At 42.1% G+C, this 19123-nt stretch overlaps 1 protein-coding gene across 2 annotated transcripts in view; it reads left to right on the top strand.

Annotated features, from left to right (window-relative positions):
* hdac7a (histone deacetylase 7a) overlaps positions 1-19123 on the top strand; it is a 57602-nt gene that overhangs the window by 2494 nt on the left and 35985 nt on the right. Inside the window, exons 1-2 of one of the 2 annotated variants that reach the window (XM_083975116.1) lie at positions 11607-11687; positions 12647-12715. Coding sequence is in view for 1 of the 2 variants with exons in the window: in XM_083975115.1 (XP_083831241.1) it covers positions 12647-12715 (69 nt within the window). In the remaining variant the exon portion in view is untranslated. Of the gene's footprint in view, positions 1-11606; positions 11688-12646; positions 12716-19123 lie in introns of those variants that run through there. The other variant, XM_083975115.1, reaches the window with a different exon arrangement.

Here is a 19123-nt window from a genome sequence, read left to right as displayed (position 1 = left end):
TGTCTTCATACAATGACTCCACTATATATTTGCCACCTGATGGTTTTCATGGGAAAGCACCTGGGGAGCAGCGCTCTCTGTCTCTTTGACCTCGGGGTTGGCTCGCAGGTCAGAGGATGATTGGCTAATTACTCCTCTAATCACAGCAAATGTTTGGTTATCACCCAGCTTGGCCACGCAGGCCAGGGGTGGCGCTGTTGAGCTTAAAAAAACACAAACAACCATTCATGAGCTAATGGATACCAGTTATAGGCCCTACTGCTGTGTGGGAGAGAGAGAGAGAGAGAGGCTGACATGAAGAGAAAGTAGGGGGGGGGGGGGGACTAAAATTTTAGTTTTTGTTATCGCATGACAGTCAAATTAATATGTATAATAATGGCAGTTTCTATGTGTGCGGTTTTCAAACCACTGCTGCTGAAGTACTGACATCATAGTTTCTTTTATGAGTCTTCAGCATCATGCGAAAACAGCAGCAGTAGTGTGGAAATCACACTTGATTCAGGAAAATGTAGTAATCTCAAATTTACTGGTAGATTTTTTTTTGTCAGTTGTTCCGAGAGGAGGATATTCAAGCGGGTGACGCACGAGGTCAGACGAGAAGTGAAATTTTGGCTAATGGGTCATTTTTAAAGTTACAGGAAATTGTAAAAGAAATCGTCAAAGAGAACAAGGTTAGAAGAAACAAAGAGAGTTTACAGTTGTTGTTCTGTACACACCTAGAAAATATAATGTTTCAGTCTGTTGCTTATATAACCATTTGTGCCACTGTGTGTTGTATGTTGCAGATTTTATGTAATGGACAATCAGTCAATCAGTGGTGACAAACAGAGAGTCTTGTGTCAACTGTACAATATATTTGAAGTTAACAGCATACAAATGGTTAAATATGACCATATCACATAGTGGTGCTTCTTAATTTTAATGCATTGCATAGACACCAAAGGCATGTTTGCAGTTTATTTTAATGTAATATTCGCTCAGTTGAACTCATCACTAGAACTAGAGACTAGTTCATTATTTTATTGTCTTGCCTATGGAGACACCATACAGTATCTCTGTACTGGTCTCCCTCTCTATCAGAGTTGATGTTATAATTGTTCAGGTTACATTCCTGAAATCCTTGTCTCCATTTCCACCTCAGAGCCACTGACCAATCACTGCTCTCCATTCCCCACCCAGTTAAAATCAAAGTGTGATGAAGCAGTTTCTTCTTTAGAGATGTTTTTTTTTTTGATGGTTCTGTGTTTTCTACTTCTAGAATTCAGTGGACGCTGTGTAGCTTCCTGGCTCATGGTGAACTTAAACAACTGTCGTGTGTGTTTTGCTTGTGGTTTTCCAGGGATGTCAGAGTGTCCCCGTTAATGAACTGCGTTCGTAAAGGACGATGTGACTTTAGCAGCAGTTACGGGATGGAGCAAAGGCAATCAGAGAGAGAAAATAACACAGAGGATATGAGGAGGGAGAAGAAGGCTGGAAGTATTGAGTGCAAAGAGAAAAAGGAAGGAGGGAAATTCAAAGTGACACCTGTGTGAGTGTGATGGAGGAGTGAGGAAGGAGAGAGAGCAAAGAGGCCAAGAGCAAAACTGAGAGATTTAGGTAAAAGACATGGAGCCTAAACTATGAGCGGGTGACGGGTCAAGAGGGGTGAGGAGGTCAGAGTGAGCCCAGCAGCTCTACTTAGAACAGGATATCCTGCGAGGAAAAGCCATCTGTCTCTCTTTCTCGCTCTGTCTCTTAAATCCCCACAGAGGGCAGAGTGGAGAGGAGAGGTGTAACCTTTCACTGGGAACACCGGGGAAAACGCTGCACGCTCCCGACCAAGACGCTTTGTTTTCCGCCGTCCACCGACACGACAGACACTGACAGACAGACAGACGGCAGATACGATGTGTCTGAGCGTGTGAAAAGTGTGCGTCAGTGTGTGGTGAGAGAGCTGTGATGTGATGTTTTCATCCCCGCGCTGCTGTTTGTTGCTGTTTTCATCCCCGTCGCTGCAGAGGATCCACCAGCCAAGATAAATTTCCCTGCGGGGACAATGAAGTTTACATCACTGTATCTTATCTCAGCCAGACAGACAGTGAGTCAAAAATGATGAAACATCCCCCTCATATTTTAATTACGATCATGACATAAATTGATAAGTCCTGCAAAAACACTGACATCCATTTGTGGCTTTTTAAGGTTACTGTTATCAAATATGAATCAACAGTTCGTATTGTCGTAGAACTGTGTCAACTGGGTTTGGGTAAAAGCTCCAGGGTTGGCTTGAGGTTTTCAAAACTTCTGTTATTTGGCTACCTGCCCTGCTGAAGTGCCTTTGAGCAAAGCACTGCCTCCGTGACGCCTCCAGGCCCACCGCGAGAACAAAATGAAACACATCATCTTTGTGTTGGGTGTGTTTAGAGAGCAAGACAGGTGCTTTGTGACAGGCCATCTCAGGTCACTCTCTCTCTTTTGGCACCCGTGAGAACAATGGCTTACAAACTCGAATGCCACCCAATAATTACACAGAGATGCCAGAAAGTGAGAGGCTCTTCTGGGAAAACTGTGGTCTGTGGTCTGTCGAGGCGGAGAACAATCTTATCTAATAACACAAAATGACCTGAAACACGAGATTTTGGTTTTGTTGTTTCGTCTTACAGCCAAACTTGGAATGAGCAGGGCCCGATACTGTTCATTAGAGCGGCCTGTTAACTAGTCTTAAGCGCAAACATTAACGTTTTTGCCAAAGCAACCAAATCTCCTTAGATAAATGTTGAAATTATGACAGCAGATGAAAAAAAACAAAAAACAGATACAGATAAGGTTTTATTTTTATAGTTTTTCGTCACGTATGAAACAACACCAACTCAGTAGCTGTCTAGCTAAAAGAAGTCAGTCACAATAATTCTGTTTAGATTTCTCTATTGTAAATCATTTCAGTTAAAAGGCTGAAAAGAAGTGAGACAGGGTAAGAAACACGAGCAGTCGGACTAATCAGACTGTTTGTGAAACACCCAGGTTTGCCAGATATACTTAGCGGTGAGCAGTAAAATTATTACCCAAACTTTAAACATCCTTCACACATGTCGGCCTGATTCTTGGTACAGGTTTGGGTCACCACACTTGCCATAGTTATGTTTGATTGAGACGTCTTTCGCCTGGGTATCCACAATCTCACACCTCGGCAATTACTACTGACTGTGGAGCTATTAGCAGAAAGATGTGACGGCCAAAACTAAGAGAGTTGTGATTAATCACAATGATCCTTTAAGCACATCACAGTGAGACGGGCTAACGCAGCTAAGGTCGATGATCTGCCAGAGAAACACCTCCAAGCCAACCGCCCCTTGCTTATTTGACAAAGTCTGCAATTAAATTTTGTTTAAATGAAATCTCTAACTTTGCAGGATGACAGGTTACTAAAACTGTCCGGTAAACAGGCTACTTGTGAGTCCATGTGACCTTTGTTTACAAGCCCTGCTTCACTTGTAATTGGGTATCCTGAAGGTAAACAAACTGACAGAGCTGCCACCACGGTTTTGGAAGATATCTGTGGGTGGGGTGGCATCCTGGAAAAAAAGATGCAGGAGAAGAGATCCTGATGAAGATCGACATGGTTAATGGTGTGTGTTTTTTTTTTTTACTTTTTTGCTCTGATCCAAATTTAACTTCATTTTGGCACAAGTAAAAAAAAATACCCAGAATTACTTTCTTATTTTCTCCTTAAGGAGTGTCCAACCTCCCTCATCAGCTCAACGTGTCAGACCAAATTTCAGCCTACTAATGTTTCCCTCCTGTGCAACAGTCATGGCCAAAATAGTCATTACTCCCCCCATACACTCAGTCATATACCCAGTCTCATATTCTCACATTCAAGTGCACTCTTAAGTGGGTGATATTTTCCGTACGGGAACATTAAGGTTTTTTTTTTTCCTATACTGATGGTTTGTAGTGACAACAAGCGAGAGACATGAGAGAGAGAGAGAGAATGAAAAGAGAAAGAGAGCGAGGGACTGAAAGTGAGAGATGGGGAACGAGTGTTGAGCTATTTTTGGCCTGTCTGGGTGTTTCCCACACACACACATACGCTCACGCTTCTCAGGCTTGTTGTTGTTAAGAGTGGTGGGTGTTAAAGGAGGGTAAGTTTTGATTTGATTTGACTTTGCGTTTCGAGAGATCCTATGTTTGTGTGTGGATGTGTATATTTGTGTGTGCGTGCGGGTGTTATCTCAGGGATTTTCCTGCGGTTGCCATGGTTTCTGACTGTGTTTTAAACAAACTTGCCGTAACTCCAAACATCCTCAGGGTGTAAAGGATCCTCGAGCCCTTTATTATAGGCACTCCGCTTGTGTTGTCGCCGGAGCAGCTGACCTCAGTTCACTTTCAATTTAACCAGATCAAACGTTCACGAGAGGCTGTAATTCATTCACATACGACCATCTGTCACTTTAAGTATTTACTGTATCTCTGTCCTTTTGGTTGTGGTGGCACTGCAGCTTCGAGTTCTTATTTACACTATGACTGATATTGTTTCTGTAACGTTACTCCTCAGATCGCAAGGCATAATTAATTTTTCTCTATGCCCCTGGAAAAAAAAGTCACATTACTGTTTTCACTTAACCTTTCAGCACTGGTTAGTGATGACTGCACACACGACACCGTTGCTCTGTTGTGGAAAATGTCTGTCAGCGATGCATTGTGTTTCTGTGGACGGCACATGTCACCGAGGCTTTCAGCGTGGCTGCTCCTTTCAGACACTCTGCTCTGTCTATCACTGTTTCACACATACACACACACATGCACACACACACCATGGAAATATTTAAAACATGCTTGTGTGAGCAGTCTGTAAGGGAATGTGTGATTGTGTCTTGTTTGGGTTTCCATTCATGTTTGCTCAGCCATTCTGAGGGATGTATGTGTGCATCAGGCTTTTTCTTTTTCATCGATGTGTTGAAGACTAAATCCCATTATGACCTTTATGTCAGATGATGTGTCAGAGCTTAATTTAAAGACGCTAATGTTTAAATGAAATACATATTTATAGATCCTTGCAGGATTTCATTTGGTGTGAGTTTTCAGACTGGATACAAAACTGCATAACAACTTCTATTTTCATAACTGAGTAATATACCAATAGTTAGTTTCTTTTCTTTTCTATTTTTTATGTTATGAATTTCTTACTTTGAAGACCGCCGCTGTTGTTGTTTGTTTTTTGTTTTTTTTTACAAAGGGAAGGTATTTTCATAAGCCTTTTTTGGCCTTCACCTCTCCTCCATTGTTTATGCAGGTTATATAATGTGCAACTTAAAAAAAGTAAAGTAAAGTAATTGTTACAGAATTATAATGTAAGACAAAAAACTTGAAATTCAATTTAGTTCAAAGCAGCTACATATCTCTTGCTTTAGCCAGTGTGTTGGACGTCTTTCTATGACATGGAAACTGTAGTAATTGTGATTAAATTCAGTTCTAGCAGTCAATAATGAAGTTATTGCTTTCACAGAAATACTACATTTCTATAGCATGATCATGTTTTTATCGAGTAAAGCAGATGCTCAAACCACAGGCTCTGATGCCAACTCTGTTTTTAGTGGCTGTGTTTTGGCCTGCTGGGTCTGCAGCTCTGTCTTCAGTGAGTTCAATCTCTGGAGGCAAACTGTGTAATTTTCTTCAGTTTCAGTATATTCTGTGTTTTCAGTGCTTTAAATAACTCCGTAGCCTCCATGTTATACCTGCCACAGAGCTGGAGAATCGTGCGGTTTGAGTGTGCTCTGTCCGTCCGTCTGTCCGTCTGTCTCTCGTGATTAGCAGCTGACCTCCACAAGACTGATTTTTACTGGACAATCTGTCAACCATGGGAAAAGATTATTTTCTGTAGGATCCTGCAGGTGTGAAATTTCTGGCGCTGAGAAAGATTGTTGGCAGAGAGAAACTTTGAGGGGAAAAGAAAACTCTGCGTTTGGTGCCACACCCTGATACTCTCTCACTCTCTCTCTCTCTCTCTCTCTCTCCCTCTCTCTCTCTCTCTCTCTCTCTCTCTCTCTCTCTGTCTTTCTTTCTCCCTAACACACACACATACACACATGCACACAAATGCAAGTTTGTAACCACACACAAACACATGCTTGTGTGCATACATGAATATCCACATGCACAAAAAATAAAAACACACAAATAGAGCTCAAGTTTTTTCCTCCCAAATATTTTCCAGCCTTATTATTTTTATCCTCTTTGTTCTTGTGTTTTCTCAGCCCACTAAAGATAATAAGTCTTTTCCTCAGTGTCTGCCGCCCCCCACCCCCCCGCACTCCTCCTCATATTACTCTCTGCCTTTAACTTCCTGTCTCCCTCTTTCTATCTTATTTCTCCCTCCTCCTCCTCCTCCTCCTCCTCCTCCTCCTCCTCCTCCTCCTCCCTGCTTCTCCTTCTTGGCTTTTCTTTCTTTCCCATAGTCCTCCTCTGTTTCTCCCTCTCTCCTCCACTCCTTCCTTTTTCTTCTCATGCAGCATTCCTCACATTCCTGTTGGCTTCTTAAGGGGAAGGACCCCACTGGCAGACCAAGGCCAAACATTATTACAGTGCTCTCAGCCTCTCTCTCTGTTTCTCTCATCCCATCTCTTTTCTTCTTTTACTCTCCATTCAACTCCTCACTCCCCACTTTTTGACTTATTGTCTATTCGTTATCTTTTTAATCCCTTAACTCCCTTGTTCCTTCCCTCGAAAACCTCCATCCCCACTAATTCCAGTGTACAGATAGTGCCTGTAATGCTTGTGCTTTAACTGTGTTTAACTGGCTCACTGAGACTACTGTGTTTCATAATTAGTGGAAATAAGGGTCATACCCTGTTCTGTTACGTAAAAACAGGCTCATTCATGTTTATACAAGCGCATGGGCTGCGTTTTTTTAACGACGACACACTGTCCGCACATGGGAGATAAAGTGTCAGACACACAAATGTTCACAGAGAAGACAGAACACACACATAGCCAGGCAGATCTTGTTTAAGTCTTTGCAACATAGATTATCTTAAATATTGAAATTTGACATTTCAAGATTTGGTTCTGCAGAAACACTGGACAGAAAAAAAAAGTAAAATAATATTTCAGACTCCACCTTTGTGTTTTCTCATTGTCGTTCTGTGAGTTTTGCACAGTTTTTGTGTGTGTGTGTGAAGAATCGCTTCTTGTGTCGAATGTTGTGTTGTAGCAGGAGCGCACATCTCTGCAGGTGGGAGGCAACTATGTAGCTCACAGTTGACCACATCCTGCCCCATATAGTACTGACAAAAGAGCTACATACGTCAGACTGGCTGTTTTTAACTGTGTCATTTCAGCACAATTTACTTCTAAAGTATGACTGATCATGTTTCTGAAAACTCAACTTGATTCCAACTTTTTTTTTTCTTTCTTTTCTTTTGGCACTGAAGCTGTGGTGCATTAAATTTTCAGCACTGACCACACTGTCTTTATAGCCATGTTGAATTAGCAGGGATTTCCTTTGTATTTGAGGCGCAGGGTAAGAACTCAACAGCGTTCAAGTTGCTATAAGCTCTCACATATGGGTTAACTGAGAATAATGCCAGTACTTCATATGGCTGCAAGTGCAGGGTTTTGGAATAAATTGGTAAACTCTTTATTTTTCAATCTTAAAAACAAGATAAGAAAGTGAAATGCAGTCCCTGTTTGTGTAAAGGAAATCTCTTTTTAGATCAACTACATGCTGTTTGTGGAAAATACCAACTGACCAGTGCTGGACTGTGTGTATGTGTGTGTGTATATGTCTATAATCCTCTCTCCCTGTGGGCGGTTGCCTGCTGCACTGCTTTTCTGTCACCCTGTGGTTTTGTTATTTTCAGTCTGAAACCGGATGTGATTCAGACTGCATGGTAGATTGTGTAATTGAATGGACTAACCACATATACACTCACATGTGCGCACACACATATGCACACACTCACGCACACACACTTTATGTCGATGAACATACACAAATGCGATCACACACGGAGTTATGAAGCGCTCTTACACCCACGCACCGAGGGTTTCTGGGAATGGTGCTGGGTTCCCCCCGTTCTCAGAGGCGCCCCAGGGTGAGCGAGCGGACGATGCAGAGCCACCAGCAGTAGACAGACGCACGCTTCTTGGTTTCAGTATTGGTCTGAAACATCAGTTGTTGACCCGACTGACACTGAGATCGGAAAAAAGGATAAAACGCACACGCTTGTGCTCTGTGGAAACAGAAGGACGGTTGATAGTGGGGAAAACACTGAGAAGTGCTAGTGAAACTCATAATAAATGTCAGTTTCTGCCTCAAAATTTTTTTAAAACTGCACTATGCAGATAGGGTTAATGGCAGAGAAGATAAGGAAATCAGGGAAAAGACAGAGTGGAAAAAGTCGTCAATTCAGCCATATAGTTATTGTTATATTCTGAATGTGGCATTTTCATTCATTGCTAATGTTAACGTTGCAGAGATGCATGGATTTATGATTAAACAGTGAAAGGAGTGAGGACTTCCATCAGGCTCGCTACGATTCAGCACATGTGATGTGATGCTTTAGGTGATGTGCTGTGTGTGACTCAGTGTGAGCGTCTGCACAAAACAGCGACCTGATTCTGGGAAAAACTCTGGACCGGAGAATCTGAGAAAACGACGGCCCTGCGTCACATAAGCCACCACAGTTAACGTGTGTGTGTGTGTGTGTGTGTGTGCTGTAGGTGTCTGAGCGCTGACAGGATGCTCTGCTTCCTCCAACCTCCTCCTCAGGGTGCCCCGCCGTGCTAGGTGGTCGTGACAACAGCGAGCACAGATTTACCTGCAATGACAGAGAACTGTACAGAACGAACTGCCACTTGTTCCATTTAAATCAAACTCGTCTGCCCTCCAGTTTGTCTGTCACAAAAACACCAATATAACCCACATGTGAAGAACACTGAGTCATTATAGATAATCAATAGATCAAAAGAAGTCAAAAATCTGATAATGTCAGCATACGCAGATGGTGAATACTACTTCATATTCAACCACATTTTACAGTCTGCTCAACCATTTCACCCCATTGCTTGTCCTGACGTGTGCATTCAGTGTTCTTATCTTTTCTTGGGCTTGTTTCAGACTGTGAGAAATATAGTCTGATTTCTACATAAATTAACTGCTAGCAATTAACAGCTTATTTACTGCAAAAAACATTTATAGTAGGTTGACTGTAACCTGCACAATGTTAACTGGTATTGTTGAAATTAAACAGTAATTTAATTATAGTAAATATATAATTACAGCAGGGGCATTGTAACTTTAAAATAAAACACAATACATTTTATAAGGTCAAATAAGATATTCCTCTGTTACTCCCACGATGGGGAAATTTTCAGTATTGTAGCAGCAGCAAACATAAACGGACACTAAATAAAAAACATAATAGGTATATTAAAAAAAAATCTAATAAAATAGCTTGTAATGTTATGATACTAATACTCATTTATAGCAATTAACATACTGCTTTATAGTCAATGCAGTATTACTGAAGAACTGTAGTATTAAAAATTGTTTAAAAATATTTTTTAGTAATTTACCATGGAAAGCCAAATCCTTGACAATTATTTATGGATAATTTTGGAATAGTAGAAAACATACCTCCGTGCTCAGCATGCTGTACCATAGTTATGGGAATTTTAATGGTATTTTTCCATATAGGAATATCTGCTGTGGGATGTGAGCTACCATCTGGTTTTCCACATCCAAACAAATGGATTTCCAAATGCAGTTAGATGACATTTTCATAGAGGGAACTCAGCTTTTCAGCTCTTTCCCCAATCCTCCTCTGCAACATTAAAACTGATCTGCTGACCGAACAGTGCTGTGGACACTAACAATGCCACTATAGGTGTGTTTTGTTTCATAACAGGCTTTCTTAGATGTGCTTTGATTCTATACAGATTTCACCTTTAATCCTACAGCACATGCACAAAGTACAGCTTTAATCTCAAAGAGATTACAGCTCTACATGCTTCGGGCCAGTACAATAGAGTACAGTAGATGAAAACTATTTGTACAAGCAGCTCAGCAACATATGACATGGTTATTAGGCTCGTGGTAACTATTCCAAACATTTCCTCTAATGAGAGCCTTTCAACAGCAGTGAAAACAACGTCCAGGAGTCATTTCCTCGTTTACACGGTCGGACGCCACCGCAGATTAATCACAAAGACGTTTTGTGAGGCTGTCGGTGTGATCTCAGCTCACTGAGGCCAGCATGTTTTTATATGATGAAAAACGATATTGCAGCAGTGTTAAGTGTATTTAAGAGAACTGATTCTGACATGAGATGAAACTTTAAAGGTCTCCTGAAATGACTCAACAAACCGTAACATGTTATTATTAAACAGGGTTACAAGGGAACGTCTTACTGATCTCCTCCTCAGCGAAAGAAAATTCTGTCCAGTGATTTATTTTTATTCTGCGGCTTTTCATTATAGGAACCAAAACATGTTCACTGACAGGAAGTCCAAGTGAAAAAGGAAACCAAATGAAGTTCTAGAGAAGATTTTTGTTTCCTAAGAAAAGGCTTGTGTCTTTTTGAGATGTCATTCTGTATAGGAACGTGCACCAACAGCTAATAGTCATTTGTTCTGTGTTATTACCGAGACATTAAGCATTAACTGGACATAAACTGAACTGGCGCGTGAACGTTACCAAAATGTTTTCGTCTCCCCACCTACACACAAAGAGACAGTTTAGCACAGGAAGCAATTCAGGATCAATAGTGGCCGTTTATTACAAAGCAGACCAGTGTGAGTCAGTGATGCAGGTTCCTTTGATTTTTAAAGCAGCAGACTCATCAACACGTGCTTCATCTTGAGGAGTCACATGCTGGTCTGAGGTTGTTTCACCCTGACAAGACCAGAATAACACACTGACCAGGCTGGTTGTGGTTTTGGAAACATTTACCTACTCATGAAATCATTAAAAGTGATCTATATCGGTTGAAAGCTGTGGAGAGTTCGTAGCACCGTAAAGATACAGGAGGTAGAATCTGACTGAAAAGTTTAATGGTCCTTCAAAAATGAGGGTGTCTGGACCATAGGAGGGCATCTCAGTGTGGCGCTACAACAAGGCTGGGTTTTAATGGATTTTGACAGCAGATGGTGCCACAGTGTAGGGTGGTGTGTGTGTATATGTGTATATGTGTATGTGTGTGAGTGAGGGGGCATTGCTGCACTTTATTTGACACAAGACTCTAGAGACTGTGGAGACAAAGTTAAAGACTGTTGGAAAAGTTATGAGGAACCAGTCGCGGATTGGCTGCAGTGCTCACCCAATGAAAATCAGGCGGCGCAGGAAAACAATAGTCCTGAAGGTCCGTGTGAAGTCAAGGCTATTTTTGGTGGGGCCCGCCTCGCTTGCTATTTCTGTCGGCAGGAGAACGGAGGGGAGGGGGCAGGACTGGAGGGGGCCGGACTTTCTTTTCTGCAACTTGCCTCCGATAAGTCTCTTTTCTTTTCCTCCTCTCTTGCACTGTGTTTGCTGACAACACCAGCGGATCTCTCCATCACCTCCCGTCGGGCTTTTTCTCTGTCGCTCTTGAGTTTTACGCGCCGAGCTCCACTCGATACTCGCTGGATTTTTACCTTCAAACTTGAGTGTTTTGGAGTCGGAGTTGTGTCAAGAGGCTGTTTAGAGGTGTTCACGGCTTCTGTCGTTCAAGGTAGGAAACACCGGCTGGCTGGTGACAAAGGTCCTGACGTGGGAGCGGCTAGAAGTTTGTTAAATGTCCCGTGCGTGTGTTTTTTTTTTTTTTGTAATCAGAGTTTTACATCGCGGGGAGAAGATACAGGGCTGAGCTACCTGCGCAGGTGTTCGCTTTGTTATACTAATTGCTCGCGAGCGCTCAACTGTAATTCACAGTAGGCTATATTTAACAGCTTAATGCTTCCTATTGTATGTGTTTAGAGTTATTTTTCATCTTTCATCGGTGTCTACAGTTTATTTATCATGGACACCACGCTCCTCAGAGGATATTATAAAAACAGGCTGACAGGTAAAACTGTGCTCAGGTGGAAGAAACATTAAGACTTACTTCTGAACCTACATACAAACTTTGAAGTCTTATCAGCTATGTCTCAGTTAGCTATTATTCACATTCATTTATACTTCTTTTTTTTCACTTTCGGTCCTGTTGTTTGACCCCATGAGGTTTTTGCTGCTGAACAGATGTGGGCCAGTGTCACACACACACACACACACCGATTATTTCAGAGCTGCCTACTTCTGTACCATTTGAGAGTGTTTTATTTCTGCCACTATACACACTCTTTGTGATCTTTTCTGTCCAGACCTGGGCACTAATAAGACCTGACAGGTTGGTGTTACATCACAGGAGCAGCTCAGATGGTGCCCAGCCACACCCGTCAGGTGTCCAGGTCCTGCTCATACAAAACCTTTAAGGAGCATTAAGTCATCTCTGACTTTTATTTGCCTCTGCTGGCTGCCAGCAGGAATGGCAACAACCCTCTCTGGAACAGATTACACTGTCGCGCTACTGACACTTTCACGACCAAAAGGAGAATTTTAGATAAAAAAAAAAAAAGAAACTGACAGTTTTTCCTTTATTGTTGCATATGGGCTTCTTTTTTCACTTATTTATTTCTCTCTTTGTTTCTGCAGATGGAATCAGCTCCTCTGGGAACATCATAAAGACAAACAGACACGACAACATATTTCACACAGTGGCAGGTAGGACGTTTTAATCTCTTGAAGAAACTTTACTGAACAGCAGCTTAATAAGTAGTTGTGTTGTGGGTTGGTTACATTTTACACAAACTTGTTAAAGTGAGGCCACGGCCGCCCATCTGCACTGAAACATCCATGTGGAAAAATGCTGCCTGTCTACAGTCAACCAACCCCCTCAGGCCTACATCTTGTCCTTTTTACTACCTTATTTTTTACAACACACGCACACACACACATTACACATTTTGGGTGACAGCAGTTTTTCCAGTGCAGCGTACAGAATGATCTAAGCCGTTTGACTCTTAAGAAAAAACTGCAGAGAAGTACAGAACAGGTGTTGGCCTAGTTGGAGCGCTGCACTCGGTCTGCTGTGTTTTTCATGTGTGGGTTTAGAAATCTGGTTTTCACCGCAGGTCAAGTGTAGGTATGTGTGCTAAGAAAAAAACCTACAAAAATATGTGAAAAGTAAGAGTTCACGTGCCGTGTTAAACTTATTATAATGCTGAATTGTTTTTTTTTGTTTTTTAAAGTCTCTTCCAAGTACTGGAAAGGTACAAATCTGCCAATGGGGCCAATTCACAGCACAGTTGTAGGATTCACTTCACTTTTTTCAATTTCACTTCCATGATTGTGTCATCAACATCTGAAATTATCCAAACGCATCTCCTACAAATGACGTCCAGTGATATCACAGCATCTCTGAGCGCGGTCGCGGTCTGCCGGTGAAAACGTCAGCAGCGTCTACTTTATATGATGCAGGATGTGAACTCGAGTCAACTCGGTGTGCTTAATAAAATATAAGAAACTGAGATGGGCTTGTTAGAATTTCAGTTTGGTGACTCACTGTGGGGGAAACGCGCCAACATCTCCTCTTCAGCCGGAGGTTAAAATGTATTTGATGTGCTGCTCCACCCGTCAGAAACAAGTCACTCGGCTGTTTCTTTGTGTCCTGCCTTTTTAGTTTAGATTAGCATTCTCCGCTGTGAAGCATGCCTGTGTGATCACACTGTGTAGGATTACAATGCATGACTCTCTGAATGGAAGCCGGCTCTCGCTGTGCCAGGCTCCGCTGACTGTATGCTAACCAAGAACCCACTTTGTGCCCTGTGCATGTGTATGTGTGTGTGTGTTTCTGTGGAAAAACTCAGTGAGGTCATGGCCGTGGCTGCAGGGTCTGGTTACATGTGTGTTGTCCACACAGGGCAACTGACACTGGCTCTCTCTCCTTTGTCTTCCTCCATAGTCTCTCACTCTTTACCCACATGGACCCTCATATAAGCTTTTTCAGCATCCAGCATCCTGCTCTGACACCTGGTGTCTCTGGAGCTGGAGACGGGTTAGCACTCTGTGGTGGCAGCACTCCATGCCAGATGTGTAAAACATGTGAAACCACCTTTTTTTTAAAGTCTCAAACAGACTTATAAACACACATGGGACACACAGGACTGCTATAATATGTAGGGCACCATGATTACGTCTGGAACACCACTGAAAGTCATTTCTTTACACACACACTAAATAAATCAACAAGTAGAAGTACTGTCTCCAAGTGTATCTGAGGTGGTTCCCATTGCAGTGACCTGAGGAGACCCTGCATACTGGGATAATTCACCATGCAGTCAAGTTGTGAATCTCTTATAAAACCATGAAAACTCATATCTTCAAGATTCTGCACACTTGAATCATATTCCAGCTGTTTCTCCCAGCATGCAGCTGTCTCCTCTACGCACATATCTGCATGGATACAAACATACAGTATTGTTGTCAGATGTTGTGTACTTTCATATCTTGGTCAATAGGTTGGTAATTTTAGAGTTAATTCTGAGGTCACACTCAAGTCATAAGATCGAGTGTTTAAAATGTTGTTTTCCTCATAAGAAGTCAAAAGGTCTGTTCATAGATTTTCAGCCACCTCTGTACGATAATATCCTGCAGTCCATGTCCGTGTGCATACAGTATGTTCAGCTACAACTACATATTTTTGGGTCCTCTTTGGCTCACTAAGCAGAGCAGGGACAAACTTCAGGGACAAATAACAACAGGCAGGATTGTAGTAGCTGCAGTGAAGAGCACATATCCTCTTCCTCGTCCTGGTTTCCAAGCACCAGGATCAGCTGATCAGGGTGCTCTGCATGATGCTGCTGGAGGACGAGTTAGTTACAGCAGACGGAGCAGGAATGATGGGAAGGTGAAATAAGAGAGGATGTGAAATGAGGAATGTGTTTAATTAAGGCTGCAGCTGATGCGATGTATTACATATTTACACAAGTAGGCGTACTCGGATTTCATTCTTTGTTGGGTTTGAACAGTCCAACAACACAACATGATATTCAGTTTATTATCAGAGAAAATCAAGAAAATAACACATATATTTACACTGGAAAAGCAAGAACACATTTTTATGTAAAAATAAATCAACATTTATTTTAAAAAAAGTTGCAAAAATTTTGTTAAATGTGTATTATGTATGTTGATGGATTCATAATTAATTGTCACAGTTTATATAGTTATATATACTATGTATATAAGAACACACTGCACTATTCATTCAACATTAAATTGTGCTTCAGCCTGAATGTCAGGTTTGTGAGGCATTTTTGTTCCAACACGGTATCAAATCATTAAATCTTATTTCTTCTGATCAACAACCATATTAACCTCTGCTTAGGGTCATTTTAAACCGCGGGGGCCCCTTAGAGCCAGGCTGCAGTGCAGACACCGGCTGTGAAGTAGTTGTGGTGGTGGTGGTAGTAATAGTAGACGGCAATGAAGGAGGCGGCTATTTTTTGACCTGCTGAACAAATGGCTCGATTGTCCTGCCTCTAGGTGCGTGAAATCACTTGATATGTCAGGGGTAATGTTATATAATACTCTCCTTGGGGCCCCACAACACTGTGTGTGTGTATTTTTGTGTTTCTCTGTGACAGCCCACACTTATTAATAGTATTTTGGTGCAAATGGGCCAGAGAGACTGTGTATGTGAGTGTTTTGTGGCCTGAGGTAACATTGTTCTTAACGTTTTTATTAGTGTGTCAAATCAGTTCATGTTGTATTAACCTTTGAGCTAAAGGCTCCTCGCTGTGGTCAGCTGGGTAACTGGTCTGTGATTGGCCTCCAGCCGCAGTCTGCAACCCCTCGGGAGTTCTCTCTCTCCTTCTCCCACTCTCCTTCTCCCTCTCTCTCTCTCTCTCTCTCTCTCTCTCTCTCTCTCTCTCTCTCTCTCTCTCACACACACACAGGCACACACACAAAGACACACTTAATCCCACTGAAATTTACTGAAGTCGATGGAATTATTTTTCAAAGGATTTATTGCTGTGGCATTTGGAGGGGGGAAAAACCTTCAATTTTCACCTCGGGTCCCACCCACTGCTCCAGACCAGAAGCCTTGGATCTAAAAAAGCGTTTCTTTAGCCTTCGCTGATTTGTTTTTTGACCAGAAAAGCAAATTCACTCTTGTTTAGGATCAGGGCGCCGGCTCGTGAAAACTGATCCTGAATATTTCTGCCTGTGTTTAATCAAAGCTTTTTGTGTTTGAAGTGATAAGAAACAATCTTCATGAAAAGATCCTATTTACTACAAACATCTGGCAAATGTAAATGCTGATTACAATGACAGATGTGCCTGTGTCAGGAATGCTCATCATAACCGATATGACAGTCAGATATGGGATGTCTGATGAAAGGCCGGCGTCGGCCCCATATATCAGTCTAGCCTTAAGTTTTTCCGAGACGGGCTCCTGGCTGTATTTGGGTATTGTCTGATCTAAAGCGCGGTGGAGAGTAATGGCTGGCTCACATTCACTCCAGATCAGCGAGGTGACTGACACTGACCTCAGATCAGATAGCCTGTTGTGAGCGCAGATGTAATAGGATCTCCTCTCATCTGGATGGACTCCTGACTGCAGGCGTGCATGTGCTTGTGTGCGTGCGTGCGAGTGTGTGTGTGAGTGTGTGTGTGTGTGATGGATGGTCCGCAGTGACGTTTACAGCTCCAGGCTAATTTCAACAACTCTGTGAAGAGAAGGAGGAGGAGACACAATGCATGTTTATTTAATGTGTGTCTGTGTTTGTGTCTGTCTGTGGGTGTGTGCACATGTCAGGGTGTTTTGTGTGTGTGTGTAAACGGTTTTCTCAGAGATGGCCTTTTGACACTCACAAGCTGCAGAAACAGACAACAGTGGAGCAGACTAAGGGAGTTTTATAGATACACACCACAGAGAGGGATATATTCAATATCACAAAGAGGAAGGAAACTAGATGCGCGAGTATACATGCAGTGATTTACCAGCCTGCAGCCTCTTCATACACACTTCATCAGATTCACACACACACAGTCTCTCTTAATTTAACCCCCCAAACATACTTTTCCTCATTAATCCTGTGTTTACACAGTCAGAAATGTGCTATAATACAATTGAAGGTATCTAATATCAGACCTGTGGCAGATGCCTAAACACTTTCTGCTGATTTTTTTTTTTTTTCCTGGCAAACAGAAAGACGTTCACATTCTCCACCAGTGGCACTTCATAATTTGTGCCGCCTGTTTGTGGCCGGAGACGCTGTTAAAGCAGCTCGTTTCTCAGCACATAGAGAATAATGGTCGCTGTGTAGTCTGGGCAAGCATAGTGACTGCTGCTATAGCTGCTGTTTATCACACATTCATCTGGTGATAATTTTATTGATTAATTGATTGCTACATAGAAGAGTTAAGACGGTGAAAAGTGTTATTACCAGACAGCTGCTTTTGTCAGATCAACTTCATTCACACAGAAAACAAATAACGCCAATAAATATTCACATTTGAGAAGCTGGGACCGGAGAATATTTGACCTTTTTTCCTCACATAAATCAGTGAATCAATTATGAGTGATAGTAATGAATTAGTAATAAATAGATATCAAATTAGTTGCACAAATAATCGAGCTAATTGATTGATTTCAGCACTAATCAATCAGCTGTTTGTCAGCCTGTGGCTTTATTTACTCTGTATAATAAAATTGATATCATGATTTATCTCCATGCATGTTGTCAAGAGAAGCCAGACTGGAGTGTGGTTCAGAGTGTATTTGTGGTTGGCCATGTCTGGGTTTATATGGATTTGTGTGTGTGTGTGTGTACCTCTGACCAGAGTGCAGAGCATGTGCAGGAATGTTAATGTCTTCTTCCTTTGTTGTCCGTGCAGACAGCTGAGTGTGACTGTGCATATTCATGAGCCTGCCTTCCTGGAACACGTTAACTATTAACTAGAAAAGAATGTAGATTCAAACAAACAAAAAAAAGTAGGATGGAGAAATTAAATGAAAGAAAAAAGTAGTAGACGGATTCACTGTGCGGGTATAGAAGTAGAGAAAAGGGGATGGTGGGAAGTTGTATGAAAATAAGAAGATGAAGTAAGAGGCGGAGGCAGATGTCGGCGCCCTGTCAGCAGATCCCCGCAGCGACACTTCACTTCATTAATGTTTTGCAATTTCCAGAGGAACTGAAGTTGTTTATTTATGTCTGTTGCTCTGGCGGTCGGCCAAGTCGAGGTGTTAGGTTCCCTATACCAACTCTGCAGGAGAGAGGAGGTCCTGCAGTGCAGCGTTGCGTCTTCAAATCTGTTCTAGCGCAACATAAAAAACGAATTATTGTTAAATTTCCCTCTACATTTATGATGAGAAACTAAAAGACTTTCCTCACTCCTCTCTCTGTGTTCACCCTGATGTGATTTTACATGATGCTGCCGAGCGTGCTGCAGGGTGAAGTGGCGCTGCAGCAGGATAAGCCGATATCTACACTGGCTCTTATCAGCGGAGAAGCCCTTTGCTGCAGACTGGTTTTACCAATCTCGCCACCACTACCACAGGCTATCAGTGTATCAGTCAGCCAGTCACCACTGTTTTCATGACTCACCGTTTTCACCACTGATAATCAGCCGGATCAGTCAGTTCATTTGAAATCACTTCCCCTATGACGCTATAAAATGTGTGAGACGAAATTAATAGAAGGGAGTCTTCAGAAACAGCCGTGAGCTCAGTGTTTTTTGTTTTTCTATGTCTACCTTTTGTAGTGTGACTGTGCTGTGAGTGTGTATTGTGGCTTGTGATGATAAAGGTGCGCTGATATTTGTGTGTGTGTTCTAAGATAAGGAGGGATGAGTGGGGGGATCCCTTTGAGTGAGATGTGGTGTTGAGCGGCTTTATCTGTGTTGGGAAATGTGGAGAATGTGTTTGATGTAGGGGAGAGAAGGAGTGTGTGAGAGTGAGAAGGAAAGCTCGGACACAGATGCACACACACATCTTAGAGTGTGTCCGCTACAGTGATTATAAAATGATAAGTTTTGAGATGTGTGCGAGTGAATCCCAGAGGATTCCCAGAAAGCCTGAGTGAGCAGCATGCAGGCTGATTGAAAGCAAAGGTGTGTTTTGTG

Source organism: Trachurus trachurus (genome assembly GCF_905171665.1).
Source record: "Trachurus trachurus genome assembly, chromosome: 7".
Lineage (NCBI taxonomy): Eukaryota > Metazoa > Chordata > Actinopteri > Carangiformes > Carangidae > Trachurus > Trachurus trachurus.
Note: the sequence above shows the minus strand (reverse complement) of the source record. Positions and strands in the feature narration are given on the sequence as shown.